Below are 20,000 nucleotides of genomic sequence, written 5' to 3'. Positions count from 1 at the left end.
TGAGGTCATAATTTCACAGCCACACCATCTAGTCAAAGACAAAAAAAAACAACAGGACAATATACACTAAGTAAGAAAGATCACGTTGGACATCACTTTGCAGCTGAAAGAGGGGAAAAAAAAAAACACAGGGCAAATTTTATACAGCACTAATTATATCTCATTATTTCTTTTTATGGTTTTGTTTTTGTCATCCTGAATATGATCCTTGGCCACTATTCTTTGTAGACTTTTAAACATGCTCTCTTGCTACAGAAATAAACACAATTTACTGGAAAACTGGCCTATCTTCTCCAGCATGATTTTTTTCCCCCTCATCTCCCTAGATGAAAACATTACCCATCTTTGTACTGTAGCCTGTGTTATGCTTGCTGGCGTCTGCTGCACGCAGGTTAAAGAACACTTGTCTGCTGGCTGGAATGTTTTATTGTAAACCTTTTGGTTTAAGCTCTAAAAGTCAAATCCTTCCTACTCAAACTGACTTAGGACCAATGGAATGATAATTAATTTTGCAGATAAAATACACTGAAGTTTTGTCATATGTTATTGCACTCAAACATTTAAAAAAGCATCATGAAGAATGATTATTAAATGCTCTTAGTGATCTACTGAGTTCCTCACTTAGAGACCAGCAAAATGGCTACCTTCTGTCAACACCTGTTTCACAGTAAAATTCTGAATTTTCATAAGCATTTTTGGCATTCTTCTAATTGTTTCAGTGACTGGCAATTTGTTATGTCACAACTTCTTCTGATCTGTCTTTACGTTTTGAAGTTTTTCTTAAGCCAATAGCTGTGTTTTTTATTGAATCACAGAATAGTTGTGGTTGGAAGGGATGTCTGGAGATCATCTAGTCCAACTCACCCGCTGAAGCAGGTTCACCTAGAGTAGATCTCACAGGAATGTGTCCAGGCAGGTTTTGAATGTCTCCAGAGAAGGAGACTCCACAACCTCTCTGGGCAGCCTGTTCCAGTGCTCTGGCACCCTCAAAGTAGAGAAGTTTCTCCTGCTATTCAGATGGAACCTCCTGTGCTTCAGCCTGTGCCTATTGCCCCTCATCCTATCGTTGGGCACCACTGAAAAAAGTCTGGTCCCAATCCTCTTGACATCCATCCTGGAGATATTTATAAACACTGATGAGATCCCCTCTCAGCCTTCTCCAGGCTGAACAGACGCAGCTCTCTCAGTCTTTCCTCATATGAAAGGTGCTCTAGGCCCCTAATCATCTTTGTAGGTCTGCTGAACTCCCTCCAGTAATTCCTTGTCCTTCTTAAACTGGGGAGTCCAGAACTGGACGCAGTACTTCAGCTGCAGCCTCACCAGGGCAGAGTAGAGGGGGAGGAGAACCTCCATCAACCTGCTGGTCACATTCTTAATGCACCCCAGGATAGTGTTGACCGTCTTGGCCACAAGGGTACATCGCTGACTTGTGGTCAACCTAGCTGTCAATCAGAACTCCCAAGTCCTTCTCTGTGGTGCTGCTTTCCAGCAGGTCCGCCCCTAACCTGTACTGGTGCCTGGGGTTATTCATCCCCAGGTGCAGGACCCTACACTTGCCTTTGTTAAACTTCACCAAGTTCTTCTCTGCCCAGTTCTCCAGCCTGTCCAGGTCTCACCAAATGGCAGCACAGCCTTCTGGTGTGTCAGCCCTTGCTCCCATTTTGGTATCATCAGTAAACTTGCTGAGGGTGCACTCAGTCTCTTTACCCACATCATTGATGAACAGGTTGAACAGGACTGGACCTAATACTGACCCCTGGGGAACCCCAGTAACTACAGGCCTCCAACCAGAGTCTGCATTGTTGATCACAACCCTCTGAGCTCTGCCATCCAGCCAGTTCACAGTCCATCTCACTGCGCATTCATCCAACCCGCACTTCCTGAGCTTGCCTATGAGGAGGTTATGAGAGACACTGTCAAAAGCTTGCTGAAGTCACGGTAGACAACATCCACTGCTCTTCCTTCTACCCAGCTAGTCACACCATCATAGAAGGCTAGCAAGCTGGTCAAACATTATTTCCCTTTGGTGAAACCATGCTGACTACTACTTCTGATAACCTTCTTTTCCTCCACATACTTGGCGGTGACATCCATCACCTTTCCAGGGATGGAGGTGAGGCTGACTGACCTGTAGTCTCCCTGAGCAACTGTAATCTAGCATTATTTTGTCAAGATAGAAAAGTGCTTCATAAAATGTAAACTCTGCGTTTATGTTTAAAGTTGAAGGATATCACAAGAAAGATACAGGATTAGGTTTTTCTGTATGTACAGAAATATATTATAGAGATCGGCTGTACTTTCTTGAAACAGATGCATGTTTCCAAATATGAAGCTAGTCCACAGCACACAATGTATAACTTCTTTAGCTATCCAGAACTTCTCTAAAGGATTCAAGATAATTGGAGTGTCCTCAAATTATCTTTAAAACAAAACCAACTCATACTGGTAAAACAAAATTGAAGGTGAAAATAGTTTGCGTGGCTTTAAGTCATTTATGGCAAGGTGTTCATCACTTCACCCTAATCCTGTCCATTATTAGGAAAGTGAAGCAAAGTCAGTGTTTTCTGTCTTAATCCTCCTGCCCTGATGCTTTGCACAGTATTTTTTTTTAACGAAGCTGCTAGGTAAACCATTTTCTAAGCACAAGAACTTGGAGTTCACTTCATAAACCAGACACTCTTCAAAGTTGTCATAAGCATATTACAGAAATACACAGTACTAGACTGGGGTAGTGTACCTTATTAATATTTCATTTTGGTACAATATACTTGCATTAACTCTCTTAACACAGGTATCATATTGTTTCAAGTCAGAGAACCTAAAACATCGTAACAAGGATTAGACTAAGAGCAAAGCCTTGAAAACTACAGCCATTAGTCCTGTCATCCTCTATAAAGTTAATGGGTTGGAAAAATGGTCAGCCTTTGGACTAAAAGTTGATCTTTAATTGAAATAAAATGTTTTTTAATTGTAATGGGGATTTTGCACTAGTACTAACATGTAAAGGTACTAAAGAATCTAGTGCAAGGTTATGTATGTATTGATCTCCATCTTAATGTTAGTGTAAGATGAAGGAATATTTCTATTTCATAAACAAGCTTGCTTATTCACCACCATGACTTCTTATTTGTTTTAAGAGCAGAGAAGATAGAATTGAATGAAAAGAAGAAATATTCTCAAAAATTTTTTTTGCTGCTGCATAGGACAAAAGCCACAGCACTGCTGTAAACCCTGACTGCGTCTGCACCAGAATTATCAAGATGTTATATGTCGCTTACATATTTTCCAGGGTTATTTGGTTCAGGAAAGCAAGAGCGTCTGTAAACCTAGCACTACACTGCCTTAATCAAAATGGTTTTACTGATCGTGGATTATAACAAGAGACCTGACATAATGCATGTGCAAAGTCTGCCCACAGAATTAGCATCACTATAGCCTAGAAGGCTGGATGTATTTAGAAAATGTAGTTTTTCTTGAAAAGGAAAATGCTTGAGATAAATGAATTTAAATTCTCAGTATTAATAATACTTAGAATACTTCATTGAATTTGGGAGATTTCATTTTCCTTTAAATACAAACTTAGGTAAACCAGGTTATTTTAGATCCAGTTTTCTCCAACAATAAGCCATTACTCTGACATTCCATTTAATGCACTTATAAACAAAAATTTATCACAAGTGATACCTACTTAAGATTTGCAAAAGTCAGTTTGAGTTGCTTCATTTAAAACTGAAAGGCAGCATGAAAGATGGAGAAAGCACTGCAAATACTTTATGAAAAGTATTGCTGTAATTCTACTATAAAAGTTACTGCAATACTGAGTACTTACGATCTGCTGTTCAGGTGCTTCTGTTATAGACCCTGTAGTCTACCATTTGTAAACACATCTTTTTGATGTTTCTGCCAGCATCCTGGCAACAAAGCCGTGCAATTTCAAATGAGCTAATTAACTTAATTGTTGATGAAGCATGAAACAGTTCATTCACCCTGTTAGCTGCACCATGACAACATAAGAGTCTCAGCCCCTGAAGTTACTCATCTATATAAGCCTATCTGTAGCTTTCCATTAAGATCTATTGCATGACAAAATGACTATGGCTCTTCTGACAAAGACCAGTCCATAATGTACACAGGTAGAAAATCAGTGCTGTTGTTGAAAATTGAAATGAACACAGAAATACTAGTCACTAATTTAAAAAAGAAAAAAAGAAAAAAAAGCAGAAACCCATTGTAGTTTGAAGCTGCAAATGAAAAGTAAAAGCTCTGTCACTTATTTTCTAAATGCCCTGATTTAGACAATAGCTGGCAAAACTAACTAGCAGAAGTGAAAACTTCTGACATCACTGTTCAGTCTTGAAAGGTGCAAATCTACCTGTTTCTGTTTATATTGTGCACATCTAAGAGTAAAAAAAAAAATAAATTAGCAAGTCAGAGTTAAATGGTCATGCTTAGTCCTTCGTGCTTTTTTATTTATACTGTACACACTAATTCCCACTATACACAAACTGTCAGAATTTAAAACGTGATTCTCATACCCCTACTATCCAATATACAATCTAAAGTATCTCTTCAAATTTCCTGAGGCTCCATTTCAGTAAAGGATAATAAGAGGATCAAACACTGTGATAGTGAAAGGTCTGCAAAAGTGTTCAACATGAAAGAAAGGATAACAATTTGACCCTCTGCAGATAGCCTTGATTATGCAGTTCCTTGGAATACAAAAAAAAAAAAATCTCTGACATGGTTTATAGTAAAACTTTACCATCTTTCTTTTTCCCTCACCTTAAACAACCCTGTACCAATGAATAAAAATTCACCTACTTCAAAAATTGTCCAAAATCTTCACAAACGCTTTCACAGCCAGGCCATTTGCAAACTCCATGACCATAGAGAGTATGGGAGGCCCCAGTCTCCTCATGTGACGAGCTGTAGTGAAAGAATAAGGCATCAGATTCATCTCAAAAGCCATAATCGTTGGAGGCTGCTAGCGCCTGTCAGGTTACGATCAGTGACAAACAGGTCAAAACAGGTCAATTTAGCTCAGAGCAGTCAGAAAAATTTAATCGTTCTATTGAATAGTTCAACTGCCAAGGCTAGGTGACGTTCCAATTAGAGAAGAAATAGAGCCAAAGATGACTGTTAATAAAGGATGGAAAAATAAGATGACTGTATAATACCATATGCTAATTCTGCCATATGACCTTAGTGTAACATTTACCTATAAATAAAAAATATATTCGAAAACGATCAATTCTGAGAAGAAATATTGAAGACAGTCAGAATTTATGAATATTGTAAAAGTTACAACAAAATATTTTGATGTTCTGATTAAATGCGTATAAAACTAAAGTTGACTCCATTAATAAATATTTTTGTTCACAAGTATTGCTTCCACTAGCTGCTTGGCTTCATAAAAAAAAACAAACAAACCACAACCCAGCTGTGTTTTGTGTCTTTTTTTGGAACATCTACAGTTGTTTCATCTATGTAGAGTTATCAAAGAAATTCAGGCAACTGTCCTATGGAAGTGGGTGTCAGCTACACATCCCAAAGCAAAGAACCATCCTCTGAGATATAAGGACAAAAGTAATGCTAACTAAAGGTACTACTACAATGGTATTCGGAGAAGTAACATTTTAAATAAAATAAAATAACAATAGAAATATCTTCTCGCAGTCATAAGAGGACCAGAGACACTTAAATTATAGTCTTCTATTATAAATATTATAATAAATACATGGAATATTTATTTGAAAAATGCAATTATTTACAATTTAGGTTACGCGGATATAAATTTCATTTTATATTGAGATCAAGTACATCTGACTATACTAATTTATTTATTAATAAGTGCTACAGATACTCTTGTATCCATTCAATCCATCACTTGAAAGTAAGGAACAGTGAAGAATAGCTGTCAATGTGTCTGAAAAAATATTTTAACTTTATCCATATGTTTGAATTCCACTGTATTACACTAACCCCACTCAAAATTTATATGAAATGTGTCAACTGTGTTACTGTTGTGCAAATAAGAAGGAAAAACAGTGGTTTTCATCACAAGAGATGAACAACACGAGATACATGTTCATTTTCTATGAAACCAGCAGTGTGATTCAACAGTAAGGGCCTGACTGCTAGATGTATTAACTCAAATGTGAATGAAACTATGTGCCTCCGAAAGTGGCCGCAAATCTGCATTTACACCTCTAAAACAGCACATTCTATTCTGGGATTTCTAATTTTTAACAAAACTACCATAAGTTCATGTGTTATAAAATCACAGCAGGTAGTTGTTGTGTCTGCAAAATTAGACATTGTTAGTGAAAATGATACCCTATTGATAAATAATTCTGAAAAATCACATCTCCACAATCTCTTAACTAGCCTCCATTAAGTGTTGTTTTGTGATTGGAAATAATGTGACTTATGATGTTAAACAACAGCTTTATGTCAAAAGATAAGCACAGTTGAAATCTTGTCAGAATTACCTGTCTCGCCTTGCATTTAGAACTGAAGACTGTCCATTCACTATGGAATGATGAGTTATTGGTGGTGATGCTTTGGAAGTGGTGGAGGAGGTAGTAGAGGAGGAATTGTTAGTAGTGAGGTCTAGCCCTCCATGTTTAATGCCATTGTCTTCCATACTGTGAACTCCAGTCACTTCTTTCCATAACTGCTGAATCTCAGCAGGGCTTAAGCCAGCTATAAAATGAAAGAGAGCCCCACTAATACAACAAAATAAAGAGTTTCATATAATGAGCTCAGTGTTATTAATGGATTAATGCCAACAATAAAGCTGATGCTGTTTTTCCAGCACAATCAACGTATAGTAAAACATAAATTCACTTTTCTTCTGTCAGAACCCAGGTAATCTAACTGTCTTCTCTTGTGTTATAAGCAGTCAATTAGAAATCACCAATTTTAATAATATTATACTCCTTCCGAAAACATTGCTCAAAGAACAAAGAGTGAAAGCTACAAAGAACTTCCAAACTTCTCGAAAATTAAAAAACCCCACAATCCTAAATATACTTCTAGACAAGATTTCTGTTGTCTGCGTAATCAATTTCTTGACATGGAAACATAACTCAATGCACCCACAGTTAACCCAGGTTTTATAATTTCTCTTAATCCGACATGTAATGGAAAACAGAAAAACATATTACATTAAAGATACAAACACTGATATTCTCTTTTAACACTGAACAAGAGCAGGGAGTTGGGGAAGAAGACTAGAGAGAGAAAAGCAAGAAGACAAAAATGAAATCAATGAGATCAGAGCAGGTTTAATATTTGAGCAGAATGTATCTGTCTTTAATTAACGACACCTACATATGCATTAGTCCTGATTAATATTTACAAAAATCGTTCAATTTAAAAATGTGTCTTAAGAGGCAAGACTAAAGTGACTATTTGCAAGAACAAAACAACTATAGCACAGAGCAAGATACTGGTGACCACTTAAACTCTTTGGTACCATTCGGTGGCACTGGACAACTAGGAAGCCAAAAAAACTGGCCTATTTACAACTCATTCTACACAGATGAAATTACATGTAGTGTAGACCATGGAATCCTTTTGCTGTTTTGGGGGGTTTTATTTAGATTTTTTTTGTCCAGCCCTACTGTGGAAAACAAATCAGAAGGTCTGGCTAGGAGAAAGGAGATTCTGTCTCACCAGTCTCCTGGTGTGATGGGCAGCCTTACAGAATTGAAGAGCTTCTCAAACTTCTCTGCTATATGCACAGTGCTGCTCTGGACTCTAGCCACCAGAACTTTGCAGACAGAACTTAAGTGTGCTCTCTACTCCACTTGCAGCCTGGAAACTTGTAGTTTCCAGGATCCATCGTCAGCCACAAATAGCAATGGCTGGCAGAATGTATTCATACATCTGTGTGAGGGTTGTCTGGCTGAGTTGAACACTTTGCACAAAGTCATGGAAACTTGCATTACAATATGCTTCCACCTGAAGTAAACAAAACACAGTCAAGAGAAGAGCTGTGAACATTCGCTTATCTTGCCACTGAACATTCAGCTACGGTAGGAAAAAGGAAGAGTTCATCTGAAATATATACACCTTCTGTCACTGCCAGTCTTTGTAAGTTTGACATCTCTCTTTTGAAGAACATTACATTAAATGTAGAAAAGAATTAGAAGCCCAAGGAGCTTCTTGTGAAAGATCTGGTTTCATGGCCAGTTTTTTCAGCCTGACATGGTTTGGGTCAGAGGTATCTTAAAATCTAATTCTGTCTTCTGTATCTCAACAAGTGAAATTAGATAAGACATACTCATGGTTATCTAGATCTGCTGGAATGTAAAACATTCAAAATGTTGATGTTGTCTGAATTAAAATTTTGCTCTTTTTGCTCTTTTGAAAGAGCTCAACTTCCTGGCTTCAGAAAAGCATTAAAATATATTTATTCAGACTCTTCATTGAGCATAGGTATATTAGAAAGATGTAAAGATTGCTTTTCACTATTTCGCAAATCTGTTTATTAGATAATGTTTTACATTGAAGACATAGGAACTCAGACTACTAAAATAGATTCAACCAAAAATGATGAAAAAGCACAGTAGATTCCTTAATACTTTTCAATAGCTGTCTCATCATGAAGTATACAAAGTTATTAAAAAATAGACTAGTAGTGATTTACAGAAATAATAATTTCTGGAGGTACTGTGGAAACAATTTGGTTGGAAGGTATTCAATTTTTTTTTTTTTTAATTATGAAAGGAGCTCATTTTTAGACTACTATTTTGTGTCCTGCTTCTCTGCCTTAGATACCAACACCCATTGGCAAACTCAGTTAATGACAAAGTGAAAAAGAATTGATTGGAATGTAAGTCTTAAAACTGGAGTTTATATCATATTTGTACAGTTGAAAGCTAGGTTTTATGGAAGCAAGCAAAGAAGCCAGGCTCTAATTTACTGCATTAGAGAGATGGGTAACGGGAGTGATGGTAATACTAGTTGTAATTGTTTAATGAAGGTAAGTAATTACTGCTGTGTTCATGAGGTATGTTCCAGCAACACTGCAAATAACCCATTTTCGTGGAGTAAATAATAGTTACCTGCAAATGTAATCACAAATCAAAATGAAAAGTAATGTATTAATTTAGGTGGCATGATATACACAGTACACTATTTACTTCAAAGTCTTCCCCTCCTTCTGCTAACAAAATAAACTAATATGGTATTGAAAAATAAAACACTAAACAAGAATAAACCCATCTGTTTGAATAATCAGAGGGCAAACATGTTGTTGCGTCCTGTGGAGAGAAAATTTTCATCAGAGATCATTAAACTCTGGGCTCAAGGGGAGCGGCTGGAACCCAGCCCGGCCCATGGCCAGGGGACTCCTGGGCAGCCCCTTCCTCAGCCCAAGGCTGCGCAGGGAGCCGGGCCCCACGCTGCCCACCTCATCCACATCTCCGTAACATCAGGCTGCCTGGGCTCAGGCTGGTTAATTTTATCACTTCTCACGAGCACTTTGAAAGGCTGCCTTTTAGGATAAAAGGATTAAGGGCAGGCACTTAAAAAGTATAGAGTTAATAAGTGGATTTGTAATTAATTGTAAATGATGGTGATTTCGTAGTTTCTGTGTCTAAAAAAGTCCGACTCCCATTTTACAAGAGACCTGTAAAATGGCTGACAGATATTTTAGTCTGGATGGAAAAGTAGGCTAAGTTTTAAAGTTTCATAGGTTGTGATAACCCTCAAAATACCTTCTGCACACTACGTTAAAGGAGAAAGGATCAGGAAGAGGATCCAGAGTGGGACTCTAGTGAAGAGCAAATACTGATTTGCTCTGCAGTTTACTAACACCAAGAATTTGGGAATTTTGAAGTTTGTTTTATAACTCTCTTCACCACTATCTCCTCCATTTTTATGCTGGAATAAATACTTAAAACAAAACTACCACTTAAAAACAAGGTCCATGCCTCTGTTTTTTAATTTTCCTACATGGCCTGATCAAAACTTAAGGTGTTAGGGTGTTGGTTTTTTGTTTGTTTGTTTTTTCATTTACAGTCCTCTGCAATTAACTAGCCGCAATGCAGTATTACATGGAAGTAACTCCCAGCAAGCCACTGATGTTGGATATGGCATAGTGAAGAATTTTGTCACAAAATAAATGCTAAATCACCTCTTATATCTTATTTGCTATACTTCACATGGTAAACATTCCTGTCCTTTAAGGGCAGAAACTATACTTGGAGCAAATACTGTTTATATACGCAAACCTCACAGCTGCACTTGGAAGTTATGTCTTTTCATACTAACTAATGCAAACCCCATGCTGTCTTTATCACTAATAACTTGTGTTTTACAAGACTCTTTATGATCAATAATTTTTAAACATGAATCCCCTTGTATTTCTCTCATTGTTCTAGATATCCATGTAACTCAGCAAGCTGAAAGGATGCATACAAAAATATTTGTGTTACACATATGTAAAAGCTTCTCTAGAACCCTATTATACATCGTGCAGCACAGTGGAAAGAGAAAAACATTCTTCTACCACATTCAGTCCGTATTACCTTAAATTCTGAAGGTTTAATTTAATACCACCTCAGAAAATGTCTGTCATAAAATTTGCTAAATTTTATGAGGAAAACAAAGGAAGTTTGATGTTCTTACTTCTATGCAAACCCCAATGCAAGGACAGCTATGTTAAATATAGTAAGTACTACTTGGATTTGTAAATCTTGGGTACATTTGCATGTATTTGGATGTGTAAATTTAAGATTTATGGGACAATCTCAACAGATCTGAAGCCTATTAATCTTCATTACGTTGTTATGTGCTGGACTGGGTGCAGTACCTTCCTATGAAAGACACAACGTGCTGTAAAAGAAGCCCACAGAAGGAACTCCGAGCCTGTCACGACTCCGCATTTGGTTCTCTCTCTGTTTCAGCATCTTGCTGGAAAGACTTTCCTTCTTACTCTCATCAGTCTAACTTCACCTCTCCTGGCACAGAGCGAGTGGCCTTTCTAGAGATGCAGAGAGGTTTTCCAGGGGAAGCTGTCTTATGATTTTAAGTTTGCACATCCACATCAGGGGTATGAAAAATCGAGGCCCCATAAATTAACTTGTGTATGTAAAGGAATCCTACATACACAGCAGATATGAGAACAAGGAGAGAAAAATGGAAGAATTAAATACTTGACTGGAATTCATTATAATTAAAAATATCAAGGCAGAGGCAAACAAGAGATTAATTTGCTTTAAAGTGAACAATCCAGATATATTTTAACTGTAAAATTTTGTATTTTTTTACTGCTTTAGTGTGAATCTATTTTGTCATGACTTCAGGTATTCTTAATCCTCTGAGCAAAAGAAAGTTCTGTTTACTAGTTCTCCTAATAATGTACCAAAAAAGGTATTATTTTTTCTGTGTTTTTCTACTGAAGTGGATGGATGAGTGTTGCGTTCAACTAATGAATATCAATGCAATTGGGTAGGAGTGCTTAGGGAATTCTTTGGGGATTGTTTAATGTGAGAGAAAACCTAAGGAATTCCTCTTGCAACAGATGGCACAAGAGGAGGTTGCAGAAGGTAAAGCTGTTCGGAGAGAGGTTGTGTTTCAATTGCTTTTTTCCATTCTGGTCCATGGTGACTTTGTACGAAAGGAAACCAGCATTACCAGTCCCATATGTCCAAATTCATGAATCAGCTTGCCTCCCCACTGCTGTTCTCAAATAATAATATTTAACACGACAGCTTACTTAGGACTCTTTTTTGGTCTAATTTTTATGACTTTAGATATGCTTGTGTCATAACTTTTCCACACAGCACAATGTGTGGAATTTACACATTTATTTCTAATCTCTGCTTTCCAGGGATTGAGGTTTTTAGCAGGTAAGTATTTCTCATGCCTTTTATCTTTCTTTTTTTTTTTCCTGTCTACACTGTTGTCTATGTACCGTGTATTCTGCTTTTGCTCATCTAATTTCTGAAGCTTCAGTTTCATAATAGTTATCTGGTGGAGGAACTAGATACATCCATAAAGACCAATTAAAAGTAATGTTACCTGTCATGAACACAGTCAAAACAATGCTCATTGCAGGACTGAAGTGTCAGAGATCAGAGTATTGTGTAATTTTTATGACAGACATTTAGCTCACCTCTCTATGGTAACACAAACAGAAACACATGCTTCACAGTTATAGACAGAGTCCTTAAGCTGGGAAGTCTTTGGCCTTATCTTAAAATGTAAGCAGCATTTATCTCCAAGTTAATTTACTTTTCAAAAGTGCGTGCCCTATTTTCTTTCAACCATGAATGTATTTGTGTCAAGTAGTAGAGTTTGAGCTCATTTTCAGCACTGAAAAATCTTGATCAAAGTGACAAAGGGATATATTTTTTTTTCCAGAAAGCCTTTCCTGTTATTTGTCAGTCATAATACAATTGGAATCAACTCCTTCAAAACTTGTTGTCATATTTAACATATTTAATACACAGGAATAGCAAAGAAAAGGAATCCTATGGTTTGTCCCTGAATTCATGCCATAAACTGAAGAATCAAAACAGTTTTCAGTGCCAAATAGTGTCTTCTCTTAGGAAAAAAAAAAAAAATAGTGAGTTTTGAAACGGATTTAATATCACTATCTGGTATATTTAATATCTGTTCACTTATATTAAATGAAATGATAACATTGCCACTAAATCAGATTTCAGTAATTTCTCAGGGAAAAGCAATGGTGCTTGAATTGTTTTCAGCACATGAGGCTAATATATATGCATCTTATATCTAGGAAAAAACACTCAAAAGCTGTTTTCTTCCATACAAGTATGCTGTAAAATTTATCACCTCAAGAAAATTTGGTAATATGAGTAATAAAGTTATAATAATAGAGTAAGTTTAAGTGTCATAACGGGAAATCGCTGAAGTTCAGATGCAAATGGAATGGTTAAAAAAGTTGTGAACTAGAAATTACTCCAATCACGTATTACACAAATACCTTGTGGCAGAGACTGGACAGGAAGAGCAGATTGGCCAGGTGGGATGGAAATGAGTCCCTGACGCTGAAGGTTCAGCAGATGTTGTTGCTGCTGAAGTTGTTGCATCTGGAGGAGCTGCTGCTGGAAGACAAGCTGCTGGGCTGCCAACTGCTGCTGCTGCTGCTGCTACAAAGAGAGGGGGCAAGGGGGGGAAAAGGCAAATGCAGCAAAGAGTAAAGTGTGTGATGAAGGCTAGAAAGCCAAAAACATAAAATCAACTTCTTTCCCTTTAATCTCAGTTATTAAATAATAATGCTATTTGCAGAATACTCAGGCAGTAAAAGCATTTGAAATTTTCTATTATATTCATTCAAGCTATTAGGTGTTAGGCAAAATGGCAAGATACACTTAATGACACACTAAAGAAAAGGGTCAAGAGAAAGTATATAACAGCTGTTTCAATAAAAAAAAAAAGCAGCCCAGTTCATGGCAGATGATAACAAATTTATCTATGCTAAAAGTGTAACTCTTTACAGTAGTCTGCGATTCAAAGGCACTCTTGTTTTTCCAATTGACTAAGTTTGGTCCGCAGTGGCCCATGAATGTGGTCTCCAGTGATCTATTAGTAAACTGGGATGTAGCCTTCATTTCACTGGCCTGTTAGCTCTCTCTCTTGTTGGAATATATTAAAAGATGCATCGTATTCAAGGCAACGAAGTGCCCTATTATGGAGGAAAAGTCTATGTTCCAATTTTGTGAGGTATTTCAAGACAAACTGGAGGCTGCAAAGACTCAGGAGGGTATGAGAAGGCAGTCACACTTCAGAGAAAGACAAGCTGCTGTGGAAGACCTTTCCTTTCTAGTTTGGGGAAAAGAGAAACTTCTGATGCGCTCACTGGAAAACAGACTGCATAATGGAGCAAGTCATGTGGATTGCCCAGAGCCTCCGGAGAAATACGGGAGCAATTTCTATTCCGTAGTTGATGGCTGTCTGAAATTCTATTCACAAATCCAAACAGAAACAAAGCCTCAGGAGGTCACAACTGCTTCCTCGACGTTTGCATAATGGGCAGCTTGAAGACAACGTCTAGGATACCTGCTGATCAATTTAACTACTTCAACATGTTTTGTTTGTATTATGTTTATATTTGATGCAGTTTGCTGACAAGTGCAAGCTAGGCCTGAGAAACCCGCTTGTCAGGTTGATTTATGAGCACATCAAACTGTAACTTTCTACTCGCCACTCCAAACCTAGAGTAGCAGTTCATTAATCAGAGGCCTGTGACTTTGAAATCTGTGCTCAATTGCTCTTTTTCAGCCATGGACTAAATTTGCATGCTTTCTGAGCTGTGCCACTGAGAAAAGTAAGGCTCCTTCCCCAACACAGACTGCCTGTGAATACAAGATAATCAGTACGGTGTCCACCACACAGCTTGTTCTTTGCACATGCGGACTCATTAGCGAATATTAGACGACAGCAGCACTGGACTGCTCAAATCCTATGTCTCAAAAAGGGGAGCAGGAGAATTATACCAGCACTGCTATTAAGCCCAGTAAAAAAACATAAGAACAAATCTTTGATGGCTGCATCCTTGCTATAAGAAAAAATCTAAACTAGTCTTGCCTTTTCCAGGCTTCTTACAGCTCAGCCTAGTATGCATCGGCAAGGGTCTTAGCTCCTACCTCTTTTGCTTGCTTTCCTGGATGCTGTTGCTGCTGCTGCTGTTGCTGCTGCTGCTGCTGCTGTTGCTGTTGCTGCTGCTGTTGTTGTTGCTGTTGCTGCTGCTGCTGTTGTTGCTGCTGCTGCTGCTGTTGCTGCTGCTGCAAAAGCTGAAGATGTAACTGCTCTTGCTGTTTCTTGTAAAACTCTTGTAGTTGTTGCTGAATAAACCATTTTGACTTTAATAAATAAAGGCAAAAGTTTCAAGTATTATAAATCTCCTAAACTCTTCTAGATTGGCATATGGTAGCGTAGCCATTAAGAATCACCTCATAACAAAAAATGTGATTTGAAGAGGCAGATCTACATACATTTTTTTCCAAGGCGGTTCTGAAATTTTCCAATGCAGATTCCAAAATATCCTAAACAGAAGGGTATAGAAAATCTGTATTCTAAAGGGAATGCAAGAGCCAAATTAACTCCTCAAATAACTATACCTAAGTTCCTCACACGTCCTATGTAACACATCAGAAGCTGTACTCATCCACTTTCAAGAAACCTACAAGTCACTAAGGCCAAACCAAACTGTCTGTTTCTTAGGGGAAAAAAGTAATTAATCTGTCAATCTGTTTAGCTGGATGCTGGATTCACAACTGAAGGTGAATTGCCTGTAATGATCATGGCACTGCATATTAACGTGTTTAAACATACAGTGATTGAGCCATGACTATGACAAACAGACACATCATTTTCTGTATGACAATTAAGCATGAACCCAAAAATCCACTCTGTGTTACGCTGAGATACTGATCACTGACACTATCTTTATAATAAGAATAACAAGTTCACGGATTCTTCACTTAACTGCCAGATTTTGTGCTAAGGGAACAGCAACGTCCTTCTTTGTAGCCTTATCTGGGACAAATTTTTAATGTAAAAACAAAAAACCAACAAATCCACAAACAACAAACCAAACCAACCAACCAAACAAACCCAAAACACCAAAAACTTTTTCCCATGATGAAACAAGCTTCGAAGTTCAAATTTCATAACCGCATACCATTTATGTGACTAAAGGAAGCAATACAGTGTTATGAATTTTAAAGCAACAATTACCTACAACTCTATTTACACTTCCTTTGGCAAGACTACAATTAAAATGCACTTGAAAATTTAAGTATCAATTTGTTCAGTATTTGTAATGCATCTGCCACTGCCACTGTCACTGTTTCTAATATAATATTTAATGTTTCAAAATGGCAATTTCACACTTCTGCAATTAAAACAAGAGATTTAAAGACTGAGAATCTTCACATTTATTTTCATTCTTTTTGGTGTAATGAGCAATGACATATTACAAAATAAGACCCATAAAGTCTGTCTGACACTTGTGCAAATGCCCTGTGCTAACAGTCCAAAGCAGGTAACCCACATTACCTGCTGCAACATAACTGCTTGCTGCTGCTGGAGAAGTGCTTGAAGCTGCTGCGGAGACAACACTTGCTGCTGGAGAATCTGCTGCATTTGCTGAGGGGTGATCACCTGGGGAGTCATCATGGCCACTGACACAGGCACCTGCACAAGATATCATCGTCAAACACATTTTAGTTTGCCTGCACCGCAGCTGTACATCTTTTTTTATTTTGTAGCAAAGATGGACCATAATTTTTTTTTACATAATATTTATCACTGCAAAGTTCCCGCTTCAGTCAGAATCTGTTATTTTAAGACCACATTACTGTGGCACGCTATTTCCAGAGGCATCAGATTTCATCAGACTCAAGCTGTATGTTCCACATCTCTCATGTATTCCTGCAAGAAATTTAAGCATTGGCTAGTACAAATGTGTATTTAAAAATAAATGATCACATGGCAGGGCTCTCAACACTTCATAATCAATCATCTTATCAAGTGTCATAATGTTACGAATGGAAAAATCTATTGAGACTGTTTTAAAAGATATGATTAAAACAGACAGCAAAATAAGTATCTTAAAGCAGTAAATGTTTTACACAATAAAGACACTTAGCCTAGAAAAATATTTGCGTAACACATCACTTCAGCATAAGAAAACTTTCCTTTCTCAGCAGTCTGATAAGGAAGTCTGATTTACACAGGGAAAAAAAGGTGCAGACATATCGGAGCACAGCACAAGGGCCACCACCTCTGTCAGCCAGTCTCTGTGGAGAGAATTGTGTTCTCAGTCACACCTAACTGAAAACTAAAAGTTAGGAAATCTTGTCATAAGATTATTAGTTTCTCCACTAAAATTTAAGAACATATTTTTGTGTAGGTGCTCTTTTGGACGAAGATTTATCATCCGTTCATTATAGACTGAGATGAAGTGTGTACACATGCACAAACACCCATACACACATGCTCTCAGGATACCTGTGTGAGTGGGAAAGACACAGCAAGGATGTGTGGTTGAATAAGAGAGAAAAGTCCCGTGGAAGAGCCTGAGGAATGTGCCGAGCAGCAGAGACACTGTGTGAACCCCCTGCTCGAGCTGAGTAGGGCACAGCCAAACAGCTGCCAGCAGGCCTAGTTTTCCACCCATGAAAAAGTAGCCACTCACTTGTCCAACTAAATTCACATGTTTTTTCTGTATAAAATAGCAAGCTGGCATATAAATACTGCTTTGCAAAATGTTTGTACAACATTCCAGTCTTCTGTAAATCAGCAAAAATAATATTATTATTAATAAAATAAATAATGAGAAAATCTTAAGAGGAAAAACTTTTCTAATATTTCTATTACTTCAGTCTATCCCAAAAGACTTTGTATAAATGTAACACTTAGAGGAAAAGAGAAATACAAGTCTGCTGAAGTTTACTTTTAGAAGAAATTACTTCATCTAATATTACACAGAATTCCACTTTTCACACAATTCATCACAGCATAAATTTAGTTCTTAAAACACTGACTAATTAAGAGCCTGAAAGTAAAAGCACCGACTATTACTGAAAAGTCTGATAGCTTTTTGCAAACAACAAATTAATTTTAAGACTAAAAATTCTAAAAATCTTACTTTAAAGTACAACTGGAAAAGGCAAACCAGACTTCCACTCAGACACTTGCAGGGCAATAACTTAATCTCAGCTATCACTGGACTCCTACAGTCAATAGAATAAGGAAATCCCAAGGAAAGTTTCTATGATCCAGTTTAGGAATCTATTTTAATATGGGATTAGTCTCTTCCCGAATGTTCCTGTCTCTCTCCTTTGAGCGCAGACTCACTTTAAATAGACACCCAGCTTTCAGATGGTTAATGTTGGCTGCTACATTGTCACATCAACTAGTTTTGTAGTATTGGAAACACCCCATCTCTATACAGTAATGTTTTATTCGATGCTTATTACTATAATACGTATAACTTGGTGAAGGTATTGCAGGCGTGCTATTCTACTTTTCCACTTGCCTTTACATCCCCTCTGTCTTCCTGGCTTGTGTATTTTCAAACACACAAGTAAAAATTCTGATCTAAACAGAGTGAAAAACAACTTAACTCTGTAAGTGGCACTGATGTATTCATGCTCCGTGCTTCTGACTCTAGCCAGTACGATGTGCAGTAAGATTCGTGCTGCCGCAAGAGTTCTCTGTTCCTCAGTCTGAAATAGAGATTCCCCTTCACAAGGTACATTTCTGCCAGCTTTTGTAGTATCTGCTCTGAATCTCCCTGACTGTGTACTTGCTCTTATATTTGGAGACACACCTGCTGTGTGGTACACCCTAAGAGTTTTTCTCTCCAAATCTGTTTTTCCCGTATTTTTCAACAGTCACTTTCAATTGCATAAGCTAAAGTAGAGAACCTAATTCACCTGTTTTTCAGGATTATGGACAAAAGCATGAAAAAAAAGCGCCTGGCAGTCAAAATCATTAGTAAAAATACATATTTAGGTAGATAATATTGCCTTTAACAGAATTTTATGTGAGGATCCGTATGTGTTTATTATACCCGATATGTATCTTCTTTCCCATAGAAAAAGGACAAGGCATTTTGAAAACTGCTTGAATTTTAAATTAGCAAAACGTATTTAGCAAAGAGATTTCTCTAATTGTAATTAGGTAATATAAATTGGTACATTTCACAGCCTTCAGTGATACACCAGACTGCACTTTATTTCTTACTAGCATACTGTTACTGTGCTATCTGGGTTGGAAGACTGTCAAAATCTGCTATTTTATGGCCAATTATGTGCATTAGGTATATTTCTTTGGTTTAGTGTCTGCGTTTTTCAAGATTTCTGATCTGATTTTACAAAAATGTAGGAAAGAGGCAAACTCTGTTTTTCACATAGATCTCTCATATCTGAAGTCGGTTCAGGTAGAGGACAGTAGAGGGACCCAGTGAAAAGATACGATCAAGTGAATGATGTGGTTGCTGGAGTCGGCCACAAACTCCCAACAACTTCTCGATCAGACGCCTCATGAAAAACTGAAGAGACAAAGTGAAACATGATTTATGACTGTAACCCACTTCTTACAAGGCATCCGCAAGGAAATTGAACTCCCAACTCTGTCAGGAGAATCACCAGGTACAGCAACCCTACCAAACACAACGGGTTGGACAGCCTCCGAAGAACATTTATCAGCTCCATGATGGACCCTGATGGACAGTTCATGTTTGGAAGAATTTCCTATGTTGCTGAGGCAGGCTGTCCCCTACTTCTTTGGATTAGCTCACAAGTCCCACTAAATATACAGCTTTGTAAATGAACAAACTTTTACCACAGCTAGATAGCATTTCAGGCAAAACCCCCTGTAAACTGCTTTATTAATAAATTAATACATGTGAATGTACTAATACAGCAAGAGCTATGATGCAGAATGAAAACGCTATAGTAGAAATTAGGCAGATGAACGTGGCTGCAGAAATTAAGACAGAACTTCTTTAAAGACTAAAAAGTCTGCTTTTCTCCATATCAGTTTAATAGAGAAATGGTGGAAACTGAGCTTATGTATTAAACACCACTCTTCTGTCACACAGTCATGAAAAATTCATCTTTACCTGTAAAGAAGCTTGCCACGTAAACACTCATCTATTGTTCCGATGAAGTAAACATGAATAATACAAATTTATATTTGTTTTAATGTTGTATACAAAAATCATATTCCTAATGGTACAAATGGAAGGCAGCATAAGCAGCCTGCACCTTCGGGAAGTTTTTGCATTTTTTAGAAGCCTTAAAAAACTGCACACATATTTTCACGAAATGTTGACCAATCTGACTTTGATTAAAAACGAATACAACGAAAGGAGACACGCGATTTTGAAAATCAGGTATTGATAATGAAAATTACGCCCAAAACTTGAACTTAGTTTTCAGTGCTTTTGAGGGAAATCACAAAACCACATATATTAGTCACATTCAGAGCCAGTTGAAGATATG

At 37.4% G+C, this 20,000-nt stretch overlaps 1 protein-coding gene across 31 annotated transcripts in view; it reads right to left on the bottom strand.

The window, feature by feature from the left end:
* FOXP2 (forkhead box P2) overlaps window positions 1-20,000 on the bottom strand; it is a 422,851-nt gene that overhangs the window by 49,955 nt on the left and 352,896 nt on the right. For 7 of the 31 annotated variants that reach the window (XM_065048743.1, XM_065048747.1, XM_065048748.1 and 4 more), the window contains 5 exons: window positions 16,045-16,182; window positions 14,631-14,846; window positions 12,968-13,133; window positions 6,492-6,705; window positions 4,822-4,926 (listed from right to left, as the gene is read on the bottom strand). In XM_065048743.1, coding sequence (XP_064904815.1) covers window positions 4,822-4,926; window positions 6,492-6,705; window positions 12,968-13,133; window positions 14,631-14,846; window positions 16,045-16,182 — 839 coding nt within the window. Of the gene's footprint in view, window positions 1-4,821; window positions 4,927-6,491; window positions 6,706-12,967; window positions 13,134-14,630; window positions 14,847-14,978; window positions 15,030-16,044; window positions 16,183-20,000 lie in introns of all 31 variants that reach the window. The other 24 variants (XM_065048750.1, XM_065048752.1, XM_065048772.1 and 21 more) reach the window with 10 other exon arrangements.

This window comes from Columba livia, chromosome 1 (assembly GCF_036013475.1).
Source record: "Columba livia isolate bColLiv1 breed racing homer chromosome 1, bColLiv1.pat.W.v2, whole genome shotgun sequence".
NCBI lineage: Eukaryota > Metazoa > Chordata > Aves > Columbiformes > Columbidae > Columba > Columba livia.
Note: the sequence above shows the minus strand (reverse complement) of the source record. Positions and strands in the feature narration are given on the sequence as shown.